At 40.2% G+C, this 18,846-nt stretch overlaps 1 protein-coding gene across 1 annotated transcript in view; it reads left to right on the forward strand.

The window, feature by feature from the left end:
* The window catches only part of SAMD12 (sterile alpha motif domain containing 12), a 453,365-nt gene extending 436,500 nt beyond the window's left edge, over positions 1-16,865 (forward strand). Inside the window, exons 5-6 of the mRNA XM_075582397.1 lie at positions 12,861-12,922; positions 13,938-16,865. Coding sequence (XP_075438512.1) covers positions 12,861-12,892 — 32 coding nt within the window. The 3' untranslated portion in view covers positions 12,893-12,922; positions 13,938-16,865. The remainder of the gene's footprint in view (positions 1-12,860; positions 12,923-13,937) is intronic.
* Positions 16,866-18,846: the final 1,981 nt, after the last annotated feature.

Below are 18,846 nucleotides of genomic sequence, written 5' to 3' on the forward strand. Positions count from 1 at the left end.
GGTTCAATTAGAGCCCAAAGACTACTTATTACATTTTGGATTTAATATACGAAAAGTGTACAGTGCTTGTTTACAGAAAAGGAATGTTACAAAAAAATACAATATATAAATGCAGACAATTTAATAAAATAATAAAACCGAACCTTTACATTACCAACAAATAATATTAGATCCCTTCAAAGAGGTCTTGAAGTTGAAGATATGAGAACTCACGTGTTATGGATAGAACTCCCCTCTATATTGAATTCCGCTTTTGATACTTAAATGCATTGTTTTTATGCGCAAAATGTTGCCCCTGTGAGAAGGACCAGAAAACCTTGTGTGGGTGCGTCATATTTCCCAGATATCAATATTTTCCCACTCATTAATCATTTATGGCTGGGAGACAATGACTTTAAACCCAATTAAATCTGAGTATAAAATACCTATTAACAGTGGTTGACAAATCACCAAAAAATCTACTCGCCACACAAAAAAATCTACTCGCCACCTAGTACCAAACGTGTGCTGCTTGGGCCAATATTTACTCGCCCGGGGGTTAAATCCACTCGCCCGGGGCGAGCAAATGTATAGGTTTGTCGAACACTGCCTATTAACGTCTAATCCCTAGAATAATGCTACCCTCATCATTGTATTCATATGATTTTTACCGATTCTAATGCAGCGTTTCGTTTTTAGGACGGGAACAAGTATCTGAGATATGCACCGCAGACACCCCCACACATTTGATACTGTTGCACACACCCACTTTTTTCCTCCACACATCTACATCTTTTATCCTTGCACCAGATTTTAATTATCATACATTTAAAATCTGTACAGAAAGTCACTTTTTGTCTGCTAACCAGGCATTAACATGACACCCCTTTACACTGGGAAGCAAAGAGAGAAATTTAAGGACACCCCCATGCCTCTTTAGAAAAACCAGCACCCATATTTGAGTTACTAATACCCCAAGTTCTGAAAAGGCCAGTAATACTGTATATTGAAGAATATATCAATATGATGCAATTTGCTCCTTGACGCGTTGCATCTGTTGCCTCCATTTCCACTGGCATGGAATGTATGAAACTTCCTATTTTTAGTTGCTCTGACTACTGTACATTGCAGGTCAATGTCGCCTCCGATCTGGTGGATTTATTAGCAGGATTTGTGTTCCATTACAGCTCCATCCCATTATAGTATTGTTTTAAGCAACTTATTCCCACTGCTGCTATAAATACTCACCATATCACTCTCTGATACAAGCTGTACAAAGTTGATGCAAATTACCTTGATAAATTGCTGCACATGATCTATGTGTAACAAATTGCTGCCTTTTCACTGCCAAGTAATTAAAATTGCAGGTCAACATAGTTCAATGTTTTTTTTTATATCCACGAAAAAATTTGTTTTTTTTTAACACCTTTTATCCTATCTTGATTTTGAAAGCCTCTTGGTAGTTTTGTATGTTAATTAAACATTTATGCAAAATAATGTTTCTTTAGAACACTTAAAGTGTCCTTTTGGAATTTTCTTCTCACTGCGTTAGAACCCAGCCTCAATCACAACGTGTTTCTTTTAACAATTTCCTAAAATGAGAGATGATTTCACATATACATTAGCAAAACAGGTGTTGGAAGCGTGTTAAATGGCTACATTGTTTTCACATAATTGTAATTGCTATACTGCTATACACATATTGTTAAGTCTGATTTGACTTTAGCAATGGAATCCCACCTAAAGTACCTGTTTTGTGTGGGTACCTGTGGGTGGTTCTTTTCAAGAATAAGGTGCACTTTTTGGGGGGTTATTCATCAAAGCTCTATTGTGGGTTAACACACCCAGAAGATAAAGTTACATAGTTACATACAGAAGTAGATGAGGTTGATAAAATACATACGTCCATCAAGTTCAACCTATGCTAAATTTAGATGACAGATATTTCTTCCTATATTTGTACTTCAAGTATATTGATCCAGAGGAAAGGAAACAAAAACCCAAGTGAAATGTCATCTAATGATATCTGATAAGAGCAAAAATAAATTCTTTCCTGACTTGGCAATCAGATTATTCCCTGGATCAACATCCTTCCTATGTTTACTTATCTGATATATCCCTGTATACCTTTCCTTTCTAAAAAGATGTCCAACCTTTTTTTTGATGATTGTATCTGCCATAACAGTCTCCATGGGTAATGAATTCCACATTTTAACTGCCCTTACTGTAAACAACCCTTTCTTTTGTTGCTGGGGAAATCTCCTTTCCTCCAACCTTAAGGGATGACCCTGTGTTGTTTGTACTGCCCTTGGGATGAATAGCTCCTTATATTGTCCCTGAATATATTTGTCTATCGTTATCATATCCCCTCTAGGATAACTATTTTCTAATGTAAACAAATTTAATTTAGCTAGCCTCTCCTCATAAATCAGATTGTCCATTCACTTTTTCTAGTTCCATAATGTCTTTTCTAAGAAGTGGTGCCCAAAATTGTACTCCATATTCAACACATGGTCTTACTAATGCTTTACAAAGGGGCATAACTATGTTTACTTCCCTTCCATCCATTGCCCGTTTAATGCAAGATAAGATCTTGTTTGCCTTTGCCACAACTGCATGACTTTGGGCACTATTGCTAAGCCTGCTGTCTACAAGGTCTACCCTACACAATTTAGTATCATCAGCAAAGATGGAGACTTTGCTCTCTATGCCAACCTCAAGGTCATTAATAAACAAGTTAAAAAGCAGGGGTCCCAGTACCGTTCCAACTTTAGCCCAACCTGAAAAAGTTCTATTTATTACAGCACTCTGTTGACTACCTTCAACCAGTTTTCAATCCACATAAAAATATGTTTACCGAGTCCAAAATGCTTTATTTTGTGCACTAACCTCTTGTGTGGAACCGTATCAAAGGCCTTTGCAAAATCTAAGTAGACCGCATCAACTGCATTACCCTGGTCTAAATTCCTACTTATCTCCTCAAAAAAACCAATAAGGTTAGCTTGGCATGATCTATCTTTCATAAATCCATGATGACTATTATTAATTATTTTGTTTTCCATTAGATATTTCTGAATATTATCCCGTACTAAAACATCAAGTAGCGTCCCTATTATTAATGTTAGGCTTACTGGTCTGTAATTCCCCGAGTGTGATTTAGCTCCCTTTTTAAATATTAACCCTACGCCTGCTTTACGCCAATCCTATAGTACTGAGCCTCTGGAAATTGAGTCCTTGAATATTAAATGTAATGATTTGGCTATTACTTAACTTAGTTCCTTAAGAACTCTTGGATGTACAGTATGCTATCGGGGTCAGATGCCTTATCTACTTTAATTTTATCAAGCCCCCTCTCAACTTCTTCCACAGTTAACCAACTGTTCATTAATATGGAGGTTGTGCTTCCTCCTGCGGCACTACAGTTGAAATTGATTCTTGCCTGGTAAACACAGAGGCAAAGAATTTGTTTAATACCTCTGCTTTTGCCTTATCTCCAATAATCTGCCTGCACATCTCACACTGTAAGGGTCCTATATATTTTTTCTAATTTTTTTGTTATTAAGGTACTTGAATAACTTTTTATGGTTGATCTTACTTTCTATTGTAATCCTTTTTTTTTATTATCCATTTTTGCTCATTTGATTGCCCTTTTGCAACTTTTGTTACATTTCTTATAATTCTGATATGATGCCTCAGTCCCTTCTGACTTTAAAGGGCCTATTCTATAAGCCTCGACAACCCACTTATCGAGAATATTTTGCCCAAAATGCTTACTTCTATTCTGTAAGCCTCAATAAGTGGGCGATAAACGCATAAATCGACCATTTTTGCAGCCGTCAAAAAACAAATCAGAAAAAGTTGGCGTGAGGCTGGGGAGAACCTGCTGAGAACGTGGCGAGAGAGGACTTAGGAAAAAAAAATGCATTTTTCGTGCATTGGATTGATGCTGGGAGTTTCCGGAGCTGATACCCCTTAATATCAGCTCTGGAGACCCCCGGCATGAATCCCATGCAATAAAATGCATTTACAGGCAACTTCATTACTTTAGCGTCTAACCGCTAAGGCAATGAAGGGGTTAACCACCAGTGCCATGTTTATTGTGGGTAGCGGGGGTGGGTGAAGGTGGTATGTGGCCCTTGGTGGGTGCTTAGGCCTTATGGGGGGTTTGCGGGTGGAGTTGACCCATTCATTACCTTAGCGGTTAATACCGCTAAGGTAATGAAGGGGTTAACCCGTCCCGCTACCCACCCGGCAGGTATAAACACACACCAAGGGCCAAATACCAACTTTACCAATCCTCGCTACCCACAATAAGCATTCAAAGACACAACAACACTACTACCCACCTCCTCTACCCCCAACAACCCCCCTCCACCCTCCCAAAACATACAGTACATTAATGGGCAAGTTGACAGACGAAGTCAAGGAAAAGAATGAAAAGCTATACGAGCTTAAGGAGAAGCAGCGAAATCTGCAGGAAGAAAATCTGCAGGCTGTTAAAGAAATTCAAGTGCTGCAGGAACGTCTGATGACCCAGTATGTCCCCGCAAAGCAGCATGAGAAACTGAAGGCTACCCTGAGCGTCACCAAAGCATCGCTAGAGGCCAAGTTTAGAACCCAGGAGACCCGGCACAAAAGGGAGCACAAGAAGGTCCAGAAACTAAAACAAGTAACTGTGGCCCGAGCAAAGAAATTCATAGTGCTTCACAATGCAATAGAAATGTGGAAGCAAGCTCAGAGAAATCAAAGCGTGCAGATAAATTCCCTGAGAAGAGACTTGCAAGACGCACTCAAAAAACAGGGATCTCTCACGGATGAGATTACAGTCCTACAAGGACAAGTATTGACCCTGACTAAGCGTCAGTATCCCACAGCCTCAAAAACCCATGAAGACAAGGGTACAGTGAGAGCTGGGAATACTGCTCATCTGAAAGACAAGGTTGCAAAATTTGAACCACCTAAACAAGCACTAGCAAAACCTTCAGCCACCCAACAGGCAACAAAAGAAGGTACACGTGCTGAATCAAAACCAGAAGAATCCTTAGCTGCTGAAGCTGAAAAGATGGGACATTCTCTGGAAGTGGGTGTGGAATTGCAACTTAACCCCAAAGAGGCTGAACTAGCAAGCCCATTGAGTGGGAAAAGGGCAGAGAGACAGCTTCAAGAGCGGAAAACTCAAAGGGCTGTTTTGAAACGCTCTGCAACTGCTGCCATACAGTATGCCTACAATAAGACAAGCACCCGACGCGAGGGAAATCTCATGACCACGCACGTAGCAAAAAGACTATACTTAGAAAAAGTCCTTCTCGAGCGACTGAGGAGTGCTGATCTCAAGCACCTTCAGGAGAAGACACGAATAAACTGGAGAAAGGGCTCCAATCCCAGCAGGACTGAGGGTTCTCTTCCTCCATCCACTTTCATTCAAGTCACAGAGCTATCTAGAATTTTATTTTATTTATTTATAAAATATTTTACCAGGAAGTAATACATTGAGAGTTACCTCTCGTTTTCAAGTATGTCCTGGGCACAGAGTAAAACAAATAATACATGGTTACAAGTACAGTTACATAAATGAGCAGGGTATACATTATATACAAGACATTGCGTGCACAATTAAAGAAAATATATATTATGAGCGTATGAAACAGTTACAGACCAGGTTAAAATGTGAGACAGCCTTAGATTTGAAAGAACTTAAACTGGTGGTGGATGTGAGGGTCTCTGGTTGGTTGTTCCAGTTTTGGGGTGCACTGTAGGAGAAGGAGGAACGTCCGGATACTTTGTTGAGCCTTGGGACCATGAACAGTCTTGAATGAGAGTGGAAGGATGGGCTTTGGCCGTGGCAAGCCCGAACTTCCCACAAACAGGGGAGGTATGTAACAGGGGAGTTATCCCTGTTCATGTAATGTGCCTCTAATCCAGCAGTGTGGTGGTTAACTGCTGGTAGTCAATTAACAAACACCACCTGCCTGATTAGATGGTTTAGAAAAGCCTGTCTTTTGAGACAGGAAGGGAGACTCCTTAGCTCACACCTGAGCTGAACTTGGAGACACTTGTCTTGAGCCCTGCCAGAAGAAACAGCAGAGCTGCTTTCAAGACACAGGGGGAACTTCTAAACCTGAATGCTGACAAACCCTGAAGAAAAGGTAGCAACCAGGGACAGAGAAGATTTTCCCTCCAAACCACAAGGAACAGATAAGACTTTTATTTACAAGACTTTTTATATCTGTTCATTTCATGCTATATGTTTGGGGCTGGGAGACATGGTTATCTAAGGGAGTTGTGAACTGCATAGTATTTCACTAGAAATACTCCCAAGTGAACAGAAGCTTTGTTTACCCCTTGTTTGGATGGTTTCCTGATGTTAAGGAAAAGGCGCAATAAAAGGCTTATTTAATTTCACTATAATCAGTCTCCCTTGCATACCTCTGTGAGCGTCCGCCTACAGTGAGCCTATAAAGACAGAGTCCTCCACCATGTTAGTATTCCCTTTGAAAAAGTCACTGTAGTGACGAAACGCATCAGGGTACGTCATCACGCAAGTGCGCATGTAACGGCCGGAGAGCGCATGGAGCTGATCTGAGGCTGACAACTTGGAAATTGCACTATAAGCAGGGACACGGCGTTCTTATCCATCTAGAGCTGCTGGAAGTGAAGCGGATTGGATATTGATCCATTGGTTTGATCCAGGACGATGTTGCCCTGTTGGTGGTGATTATATCACAAACTGCTTGATTTTCTTTTACTTTTGTGAGTGTCCTTAATCCCCTTGTCCTCTTTTTAATATTAAATTTACTTTTTTTACACAATGGGACGAAACGCATAGGGTGGAGGCTCTAAGACAATTCTTAGCTCCCCTATCCAGTTTCTACATTCAGCAAAATCTCCCGAGCACTCCTGGACAGTACACTCGAGTTGCGGCCGTTATCCCGGTTGAGTGACGTCAGCGGGCTAGTCTCGCGAGATCGGAGGAACAACCAGGAAGCTCAGGAGAATAGCTGCAGCCGGAGGAGAGCCACTATGGAGGATCTCAGCGTTCCACGTGGAGGACAAACACAGCGTGACTCCAGGCAGCAAACACAGCGTGACTCCAGGCAACAAAGACATCGTGACTCCAGGCAGCAGGACGGAGAGGATTATTATATCCTATGTGCTTGTTAACATCTGCTACTTTGTAAGTAGCGATCTACCTTTGCGCATATTCTTTTATTCTTTTACTAAAACGTACTTCACTATATTTTGTTTCTTTTCATTTCATTTCAGAACAACCAGCAATTCCCAATTATCCTCAGTCCATTTATGCTCAATTTTTATTGTCTAGTTAGCAGCTTTGCGCGGATGTTCTTCCCTTCCCCTATATATGTGCTATTGTGTATAGCTTAACATTCAGGCAGCAACTGTTACTATTTTTTGTTTAATTGTTTTAATTTGCACACTTAGTACTTTTATAGTATATATATATATATATATATGTATATATATATATATATATATATACATATATATATATACATACCCTGATCCCCAAACTGTTGCTAGCCTTTAGAAAGCCTTTACTCCCATGCACATGAATGACAGCTGAGGCATGCTACAGTTTATCACCCTTCTGTGGAGCAATTACATTTAGAGTTCCCTGTAATTTTCAAGTATGTCCTGGGCACAACGTGAGGCTAAGTACTTTAAAAGTGACTGTTTTTAACATGTTTGCAGTGGCTAACATCAGCAGTCTGGAATGCATTTAGACAGTAAGATGATTTGAGGGACACAGGTCAATACATAAAGCAGTGTCTTAGCAGAAGGAAGAGCAACAAGATTCTTCAGTGAGCCTTAAAGCAGCAAAACATGTGAAATCTTATTTTATTTGTTTAACAAATCAGTTCTGTAGTATTAGATAAAAGTGACTGTCTTTTTTAATTCAACTCTTAATGCCATTTTGAAAGGGTTTTAATATACTGAGCATTCTTTGATTTCTAAAGCAGGTTTTAACCCACTTGACAAGCAGTGCAAAATCACTCTCCTGTTCGTGATAATTTGTTGCCAATATTCCCAGCAGTTTGAGCTGTAAACCGTAACAATACATAATATTGCCTTCGTAATATCCAGATACATTGTAGCTGCTGAGTTACACTGACTGAAGGGTTGATTGGAACTGAAAGGCGGCTACTTAGTTAGGCACACAATCAGGGTTTCTATAGATATTTTGCAGGAGCACCAAATGATTGCCAGCTTAGGTAAGAATGTAGAATGGTACATTGGCACATTCTTTACATATACAGTACAAATAGGAGAAAAAACAGGGGGACTGTAATATTGCTGCTTTATGCCTTGTAGCAGGTTGCTGATGTTGAATCTTAAGAAGTAAGTGCTGGGTGGATCTGTTTCATAAGAGGATGAATCAGGTTTTAGAGGAACTCTTGGAGATACTGAGACTCTTTAAGTGTTGACTAAACTCGTGTTCTTGTGATTAATGAACAGTTGTATGGTCCTCAATTAGGCAAAGGATAACTTTATACAGATTGATAACGCAATGTGCAAGACATGGCGTATAGTGTTTTCTAATCTTATGAGGGCACACATATAAGCATGTCATATAAGTTATTTAGCTAAGTACTCCTCGCCTGTGTGAGTGCTCTGCAAATACGACACTACTCTTCTGATGTTCAAAGTTGTATAGTATACTTTATGGAATATCAGGAGGCATCGGAAATCAGCCAAAAGTATAATGAACAAGAGCCTAATGAAAGTATGTAATAGCACTGTTATTCTTTACGCTTGATAAAAGTGACACCAAGTACAGTAGGATTCCCTATGTCTTATACTGTGCCTTTACTGTGGGTGTTGTCTTTGACACATTTCACTGCGATGTCTGTCATGGTTATCATCATTAATATATGGGAACGTCATATTTTCAGTGGTTATTTCAGTACAATTATGGTGCTGGTAAGAGCTTAGATAGCGAAACTGGCATTTCTTTTTACTCAATAACATTAATGAATTAGTTATTTGATAATAGAAAGGTTTAAGATGTCTTGATCTTAAATACTTTATCAAGGCAGTGGAGCTTGAAACTAGAGTTTATATGTTTATGACTATAGTTGCCTTCCAGGGCAGCGGGAAGCGTCTTATGCCAGAAGACTGCTTAGTGAATATGGTCCTACATTTTTACAATTCTTGGTATTTTATTAAGCATATTAGGGGTCAACCGTACAATTATGACTGCAACAATTCCCACTGCCCCTGAGCAAAGCGCGGAAGCCACAGGGAAGCTAATATGTGTATGATTTCAAGCTGGGGTACATTCCCCTGATACCAGGACAGTGGCGGATTTACAAATACACCGCCCTTAGGCACTCACCGTGTGATGTCACATTGCCGGCGGCACATGCACGATCGGCGCTTTGCCAGCCACGCATGCGTACGAGCGGCCGGCAAACGCTCCTTTTGCATCACTTTGCGATTTGGGGAGTGCAAATAGGAGGAGTTAGGGAAGAGTTTACATGACGCACAGATTATAATGAGGAGTTGCAAATGCTCTCCCTGTGTCATTTTTGTAGCATGTATTTGCGTTACAAAAATCCATCAGGTCTGAGGTGGCATAAACGTTTCCTGCCAACAATTTGCATCATGATGTCAGAAACATTTTCATACATTTGATGCAAATGCGCGCATAAAATGGAGTAATGCATCAATACAAACTTCTACTTGCATTTTCTTTACATTGATACACCATCCCTATAATGTCTAAACCAGTTTGGTGAATAAGACTATAAATTTAGGGAAATATACTGTATGGTTTTGCTCATCCCTACATGAAATATTGCTAGGCCATAGTTTGGCAAGTTTTGGAATACTCTGCTTATTCACACATATAAGTTTGAGTGGTTTTATAATTCATTGGTGACCCCTATTTCTGATCTCATTGGGTTCCCTGGGAGGAGGCTGAGTAACACTGTGCTTAACTAGCCTTTTCAATGAAGCCGGGTCATGGACTCCGACATATATCTGTGTGGACTCCAGTACAGTTACAGTACAAACCAGTATTTAACTTCTGACTTAAATATGGCTTTTTTTTTTATGTTGGCGAGTGCAGCGAAGGTGTTAATGTATTAACTAAGTACAACTCAACCCCGTTATAACGCGATCCGTTACAACGCGAATCCGCTTACTGTATAACGCGATACAAGCGTGGCTCCCAATTTCCGTATTTATGAATACTTTACAACACGATTATATGCATTTTAAATACTTTATTGTACAATGCATACAATTGTACATTATTTCTAACGCGATCCACTTATAACACGATGTGGTTCTTTGGACCCCAAGCACAGCGCTATAAGGGGGTTGACCTGTATTGGGTAATATCAGTATGAAGAAAAGTCAAGACCGTATTCTGTCCTTACAAGATCAAAAGTAGATAGAAAGCCCATCTGTCCATGAGTCAACTGACCTCAAAATAGTTTGTGCAGTGTAGACATTGCATTGTTTCCTATTTGCTTGTTAAACATGTATCTTTTACCATTCCCTCGTGCTGTGAGACTCCCTGAAAGAGGTCGCCTGTGGCATCTCGTGAGTTGAATTATACGAAAATGACTTCTAAACCGTACGTTTGCTTCTGTCTTAGACATTGTATTACATTTTCTAGATAAAAGTAGTAAGTATAAAAGCCTTTTGGTCATGTTTTGGCACTTTCTTCAAAGAATACAAACAGCGCAATCTACTGAATGTGCCTGCTGTATTTTCTTTCAAGTCTAATAGTCCATTTTTTTAGAGTCAAAGAAGAAGACATAGCCCTAGAGTCACTAAAGTTGAATAAATTGGCGATTATATTCTTGGTTACAGTAAAAATGTAATACCATATTCACTAAGAATCATACTGTCTGTACACATCAACGGTGCGTTAATCCACTTAAATATGGCTTTTTGCAGTAATTCAAGAGAACCACTATAGTCGTCGTAATTTTCTAACCCCAAATATTCACATGCAAATATAATACAAATACTGTATACCATTGGGTACTGTAATACACATCATTGTAGCAAATTAATATTTTAACCCCTTTGATATGTGGTGGGCTTCCAATGCATAGCAAGGAATGTGTTTAGACACCAAAAGGGTTAAAATACTACATACACACCACTTGGGAGGGCCTAGGAAGCCTCAATTATAATTAAGGTGTTAATGACTACTTGATGTACATTGAAATGTATGCTTTACTCATGATTTTTTTTTTAATGTTTTATTTGTTTGTTCAATAGCCCACAGTCTTATTTAGGCCTCGGACCTGGTAACATAAACAGCGCTGAGCAGCGCTGACGCTCATGCTCTCCTGCCCAAGGAGGAGCTTTATTGTGTCCCTGCATGAGCGTCAGCAAGCGCGCTTGTGAGCCGGGTGGGAGGCGGGGGGAGGCGGGGCTAGCGCGTCACGGCGCCGACGTCACGGACTGCCATTGGCTTTTGGCGGTCAAGTGACCGGCCCTCCGCTTCCCTCAGCGGGAAAAATAAAATGTCACTGTCTGCTGCAATTCTGCACGCCTGCGGAAGCGCCATCTAAAGCCGCACTCAGTAGGGATGATGGGGGTAAGTGGCGTGGCTCAGCGCGGGTCAGCACTGTCTTTTGGACCATGGCCCTGGCCTAAGTGAGAAGGTGCACTCACAAACTCAGAGAAGTGCAGCGGGCGCACTGGAAACCACAGATGTGATCTATTGCGGAATCAAGTATAAACTGCATCATGATAAAGGTCCATGTGAGGACCGAAACGTTGATCCCTTGAAAAAAAGCCCATTTAATTTATTTTTCTAAAGCCCACTGGAGTGCCTGTATTTTTACTACCACTGTCCTATTAGCCAGCATTGACTAATCATTTTCACCAACATACTGTATCACTGGGTTTAAAATACTGCTATCACTGCCCTGCCGCTGGCAATATGACTAAAGTAAATATGTCAATGAAACAATATTGGCATTAAACACCAGTACACGTGTGTTTTCATTTATCGACCTATTGTGAAGGTGTCTCATGGAATAGCACTGCTTTGTAAATGTGGGCTCAATAAATAGATAGAAATTGTTATCTTTCTTTGTGTCATATTTCCAATTCCTTAAAGCATAACTTTGTGAGGGATAGAAAAGGAGCACATCTGAAGTACTTGGCTGAGAAATCTGCTAATGGCTAGGCAAAATATATTTACAATGAGTCCCATCCTACAATTCCTAAACGGATTTCCACACCAACTATATAGAGTTGATAAGCCTAAGGCACCAACCTAATGACTGGGATCATGTCAGACCCAACAGTACTAGAACCCACAACCACATTTTTTCAAGACTGCAGCTCTAGCAGTGTGAGCCAAACCAGCTGATGGCTAGCACCACTGTTTACTACTAGCATACCTCCAAGGGATATCTATTGTGTTTATTGTAACCTTGAAAGCACTTCAAGCACAAAGTAATAATATGTACTGAGGGCTATGTGTTACTGTAGTCAGGTGAGATTAAATAAAGTGTGAGCTAAACCAGCAGATGGGTAGCATCACTGTAACATCATACTGCTCACACATGTAGCTATTGGCATATCTCACGGGTATCTTAGGTGTGATCCACAAGGAACAATAAAAGCAGACCACTTCCTGGTTAACAGTTTAAAGGAAATAAGGGGGTGGGAGCTACTACAGGTAGGAGCACTCATTTTGCTACATGACGGATATGCACAAAGATGGCTACAGTATAACCAAACTCTATCTCTACTCTTAGTGTCATTGTGTCATTCTCCTTTTCTCTGCTTCTGTCCAGTCATTGAGGGATTGGTGTTGGAGGCAGCAGCCGTAATGGCATATACAGTATGCTTCTCTTACCATCTTTTTTGTTCTTTTTTTACAGTAAAAAAAATCTCCAGTTCTGAGCTACCATAAGCCAATCCGGCTAACAGATCTGCATCAAATGTAAGAAAATGTATTAATGAGGCCACATTTGTACTGAATGGCATCATGTTTTTTTATTGGCTATGTCAATATGCTAACTCCTATAATAGGACTTGCATCTCACATATTTGATCAGGTTTAAAGAAGAAATACATTATTAAAGTCTTTCACAGGAGAAGCAAAACAAAGATACACACAAGAAATTGTTTAACATTGTGCTCACAAGATTTTTTTGATGTGTACGTCTTGCTTCTAATTCTATAAATATAAATTGAGCACTTAATGAGTTTCCTTAGATTGAAAAGCATAGATAAGTGTGCATAATAAAGTCACACATATTGCAGATCAATGTTATCAATAAGCATTTTAAATCAATTGTAATGTGCAGGGAAAACAGTTGTCCCCTTTAGCTAATGCTTTTATTCCATTATCGGTGTTATTTGTTACTGTGCCTTTGGCAGTTAGGCCCCTGGCCTGAATTTGCAAAGCTAGCAAATTCAAACAAATAAAATCAATAAAAGAAATCATCAAATCAAATCAAAACAATGTTGAAAATGGTGCTACGGGACACAGAATGCTGTCATTTGAATGCAACTCTGACAACAGTGTTATATGCAGGAATACTGTACCTCAAAGTGATGTACAAAACAGCTTTAAGGGTCATTCAAAGATCACTGCTCTTTGCGGCAAAATAGGTCTAGAAGTGCCATGTGTGGGCATTGATAAATGGGCCTCAGTGATGTGTATCCTGGCGTGTCTCAACTAGAGAACAGAGTAAATATATGACAGGTCTAAAATCATCTCTAAGTAGTGTGCATGAAGGAAGCTTTGCAGAGAATGCACTGTGAAAGGGCAAATGGAAAAATATCCAAATAACTGCAGATACAAATATTAAGTAATATTAAGTGTTGTACGTGAATTGCATGTGATATTTGTATTTAGTTGGACTTGTGTTATGTTGTGCAGATAATAGACGTGAAATCGGTGCACGTGTAATCTTATGATTTTAATTGTTTTTTTGTTTTTAATTTTGCAGTCTGGAAGCCCAGAAGTTTGTTCCTTCTTGGTATCACAGGGATGCACAAGAATGGCAGTTGACGAGAAGCTGCCGGCAAGCCAAATCGGCAGCAGTGTCCAATGATGTTGGACGTTTAATGCTCAAAAACCTTATTTATTTAAATGAGATCACATTTTAAGTCTTATTTTATCAATGTTTTTTTTTCTGTCCCATGTGACCCAGTAACATCTCTGTGGTGTTAAGCACCATGAATAGATGTATTCATACTGTGGTAGAAAACATGTGCAGAGCAGCAATCAAATTAATCAGTTTATTGTACCGTCCACCTCTTTTTATTTTTGCAGAGAATGTGTATAAAATGGGCTTTTATCATTTCCAAAAAATAAGAGTCTTTCTCAGCATTAAAGGAAAATTGACAAAGTCTTTTCTTCCACCCAGGACTGTGACCCGTTTCCAACACAGGGGTGAAGCTCCAGTAGGAGGGTAAACTGTAGGACTGCACTCTACTGGCTTCATCACTAAAGTATATGTAAAAGAAAAAAAGATATATCACTACAGCAGAAATACACTTGACTACCTACACAATACATTACGATATGTTTTGAGCGCCGAACTAGATGAAAAGTAGAGTTTCAGACTTGGAAACTCAAGCATGAGATCTTCTCAACTTTCTCCTTTTGCCTATTTGACAATCACAGGAAAGTAGTCACAGACTTTTTAGATGCATAGAAAGATTTTAATGTTGGAAACCGGAAAACAACCTGTGCATCAAAAGCATTTATGTATCAGTGGCTAATAGTGAGCATGGATAATTATTAAACAAGCTCTTTTCAGTTGCTTCTATCCAATTGGCCCTCACATGCTCATGTGTCCTCACAGAACTCATCAGTCCCTGGAGCCTTGACCATAGGCAGGTGAACATCTTTAAAGCCTAAGCGGTTATCTTAAAAATCAGCCTGTGAAAGCCAGAAAGTCATATCTTGAGACTTCCAGATTGAAGAAAAGATGGAACGTAAAACTTGCAGCTTTGACACTCCAGGATATCACTCCATAAGTGGGAGTAACTGGTCAAGTTGATTAACTCAACGAATGATGCGCTTATAAAGCTATGAAGTATTGAAACAGTGGGGGAGGGTTCTGTGTGTGTGCCCTGATTGACTATCACACTAAATGAATATACCCCCACGTATCTATGGGTGAGAGGTGCCTGCATCCTACCAAGGTTTTTGGTTTCTCATTATGTTCTATTTAGAGCTGCTATATGTTTTATCCAAAACTCTGTTACATTGACTTTATTTTTATTATTGTTTCACGGAGGAAAAATATGAGTGGCACATGTTATTAACCGAGGAGGATTTAATGCGCATGCGGGTGTTCATAATGGGTCAGGTTCTTTTAAGAATAAAGGGCTTTAACTAGGTAGAGAGGCCCTTATGAGTTTAAGTGATTACAATTCGACATAGGACACTTTTTTTTTAGAGAAAGGCATCCCAAAGAAACTGCTTTTTTTCTGACCTCATTCCTTGTAAACCTCACACCAATGTGTAATTGGTATTCTTATAGCTCAACACACCTTTCAATCACAGGAGGTGAGAGGAGATAAGAAAGGGCAATATATTGGTGTGTCACTGTTCCTAAAATGATTCTCACCAGTTATCAAAAAAATAATGTTGATGTTTGTTTGGTCTAGTAGGGCCAAAAGAGTGTCACATTCTTGCTGCAGTGTAAATTACACAGAGATTTAGGTCTTCCATCCTTTTGATATCATTACCAAGTGTCTGGTCTCTTAAAACAATCCGTCTTTCATTCAAAAAGAAGCATCTGAGTGGCTATTAATCAAGCCAGGTGCACCCAATTAGAATCGCTATGATGTATGCCAAGGAAAAAGGCCAATTTCAAGCTCCTATAATCTATCAATTACATGTCAATAGAGTTAAATATAAAATAAAGAATACCGTTACCTTCCTTCTAAATCTGGTGTTTGCGGACCCCTTGATCACCTCTCCCCAAACTTGTTTATTCAAACTTTCTATTCTAATCTTTTATGAACATATATAAGAAACCTAGAAAATCTTTTTGTGGACTAATATTCCCCAAAAAATCAATCTCAGCCCTCCAATATAATAATGTTCTATTGATTGCTCCCTCTTGCCTGTATACTGTTTGTAAGCACATCTCATCTCTGTTGTGTAATGTATAACATGTACTGATGTTACCCAGGTGTGACAGACTTTTGGTGCCAAGTCCAGTCAAATATTGCAATAATAGCAGCTTACCAACTCCTCCATGGATTTTGCTACTTTGTTTACATATTAAAGGACTTTTCTAAAAATGCATAGCTTAATATTACATTTCTTCACTGCTGTGAGATGCTTCATAGCTGCAGCCTGGATAGGAAAATGGTGATGAAGATGGTAAAATTGACATGGAAACACGACTCCTGTAATTATTCTGAATGTAATTGTTACATGCCAGATATCTGGCACTATGCACGTGGTTCTCCTTATTGTAATATTCTTAATATGTTTTTTTCCCCCCAATGTTTCTAAAGCTTATTTTATCTTTTTGAGTTTCAGTTTTATATATTTGTTATATGATTTTAATATATTTGTGTACAGCAAATAAAGATAACACTTGTGGGCACATTCACATGTGTCAGACAGGTCCACAAACCTGCCTTACCCCATTATCCCTTAGCGTACATTTGCATGTCATTACCCAGAATCCCTGCCTGCAGTGGAAGCATTGTATATGCTAAGGGATAATGGGGAAAGCCAGGTTTGTTGACCGGTCTGAGACGTGTGAATGTGCCCACAAGTGGCATTATTATTTGCTATGCACACTATATACTGTATTTGTGAAAATATTTATGTTTCTTGATGTATTTCTTTTTTTCCTCTATCCTGTACATTTTTGAAAATATATAAATAAAGAATTATGACAGAAGATGTAGTTATATTGTGCAACGTCTATTATATATTTGGTAAAGCTGTTTGTCTTTTCAATATGTATTTAGACACCGCTTAAGATATCGTAACCAAATTTTGTATGATGGCTTCTGAGATCAAGGAGCAGGTTTTTTTTTTCTATGTCTTAAAATTGGATACTGTCTATTTTTAAAAAAAAATTGCATTATTACTATTTCTCTAAGCAAGTCAACCACTAGGTGTTGTACTGGTAGGCTATGCATCTGGCACGTGACATAATAATGCACATAGACTGGTGGCAGATAAGGAGAGTCAGATAGCTATAATATTTACACAGAAAGCAGATGAAGAAAGAAAGAGAGGAAGTTAGTTGGCAGCTGAGGAGAAAGGATGAGATGCTGGAGAAGGAGAGAGTGGCGGAAAGAATTGAAGACCTCATAAGATATTAAAGGAAAGTGATGGGAAGGAGAGAGAAAAGGGGGTAGCGGCGGTAAGAGGAGGAGGAAAGGGATGAGGTTGGTTTCTCAGACTTCTTGTGCAACACTGGGTACTTTCAGCTGGTAAGTTATATTTGGTTATATTATATGTAGCCCTGTTTCCTTCTGAATACAGTGCGCTACCAATGCTGTCTAACCTGTTGGCTCGCAGGGCCTATGCCTCCGCCACGGAGAGCCTGGGGCGATAGATATGTGTACAGATATTCTCTTACCAAGTGCAGCGCCTCCACCTGTGATGGCTCCCAGCAGAGCGGGAGTGGTTCCTCACAGGACAATAATATAATACTACGCACACAGCATATAAAAGGAACAGTGACTTTACTTCCGGTAACCATAGCCATGCATGTCATACATTAAGTGTCTCTCTTCTAGGAGACACAATAGCTAATGCGTCTCGCAGAACGCGACCCTTCAACGTGTGCCCACACCGTGTCCAACTCCCCCACACCCCCAAAGTAAGGTGTGTGTGTGTGTGACTGCGCAGCCACTTATGTACTGATATTATAGTTGGTGCACTTATGGATGTTACCTGCCGAGCGCTCAAGCGCTCGAGACTGCAAACAACTTTGCAAAGGATCCGACGACAAGGAGGCATCAGGGGTACCTTCCAGGGCGATCCCATCTGGTAGGCTGTGGCTGTGCTTGTAGAGGTCTGATCCCAAACCTCGGCACTGGGGCTGCAACAGTCTCTGGGTCTTGACACTTCTCTCTCTCCCTCTCTAATGTGACAGGTTCCTGTACTAGGGGCTGTTCCTGCATTAATTCAAACTGACTGGGACTCAGGGGTATAACTGGGCCAGGGGTATGAGGCCTAGTGTAGAGGCTACTTGCCTCTCTACACGCAGAGCTCCTTCCCCTTCCCGGTCTTCTCTGCCTAATGTGCTCCCCTGCGCAACCTCCTAACTCTTCCTCCCGGCAATCCTATCGCCCTATAGGCTCCCTGGCGTCACCTGGTCCAGCTGAGGCTCCTGGGACTCGTCCCCTGCGCTACGTCCCCTCTTATTGGCCCATGCTTCACGGGCTAACACAACTCCTCCTGAGCATGCGCGACCTTTCCTCTGTCGCAGTTCTCATTGGGCTCACTGCTCATGCACCAGTATTCAACATGGCGGCGCCCTGAACCCTCGGACTGCCGCGGAGCCTCCGGTGCACCGGCGTGCTCCCTACACACGCTGCAACCTTCCCTTATTCTCCCAGCAGCGCTGAGATAAGTGTGAAACTGGGGGACCAGGCTACATTTATATACTTACTGCTACCATTTTAACAGGTTTTATAATATCAACATATGTTTATTTTTAGATTTTCAAAACTTAACACGAAACAACAAATGAGGAATAGCCATAATATAACGAAACAACAAAGAGTGGGGAGTGATCACAGGACCATACTAATTGAATGAAGTATTTATATTCATAGGTGAGGTAATCAAAAGGTGGGTGCAAACTGTGAACTGAAAGTGAATCAGAAAAGGGGAAGGGGAAACACAAAATGAATGTGCCCCCA

This window comes from Ascaphus truei, chromosome 2 (assembly GCF_040206685.1).
Source record: "Ascaphus truei isolate aAscTru1 chromosome 2, aAscTru1.hap1, whole genome shotgun sequence".
NCBI classification, from domain to species: Eukaryota; Metazoa; Chordata; class Amphibia; order Anura; family Ascaphidae; genus Ascaphus; species Ascaphus truei.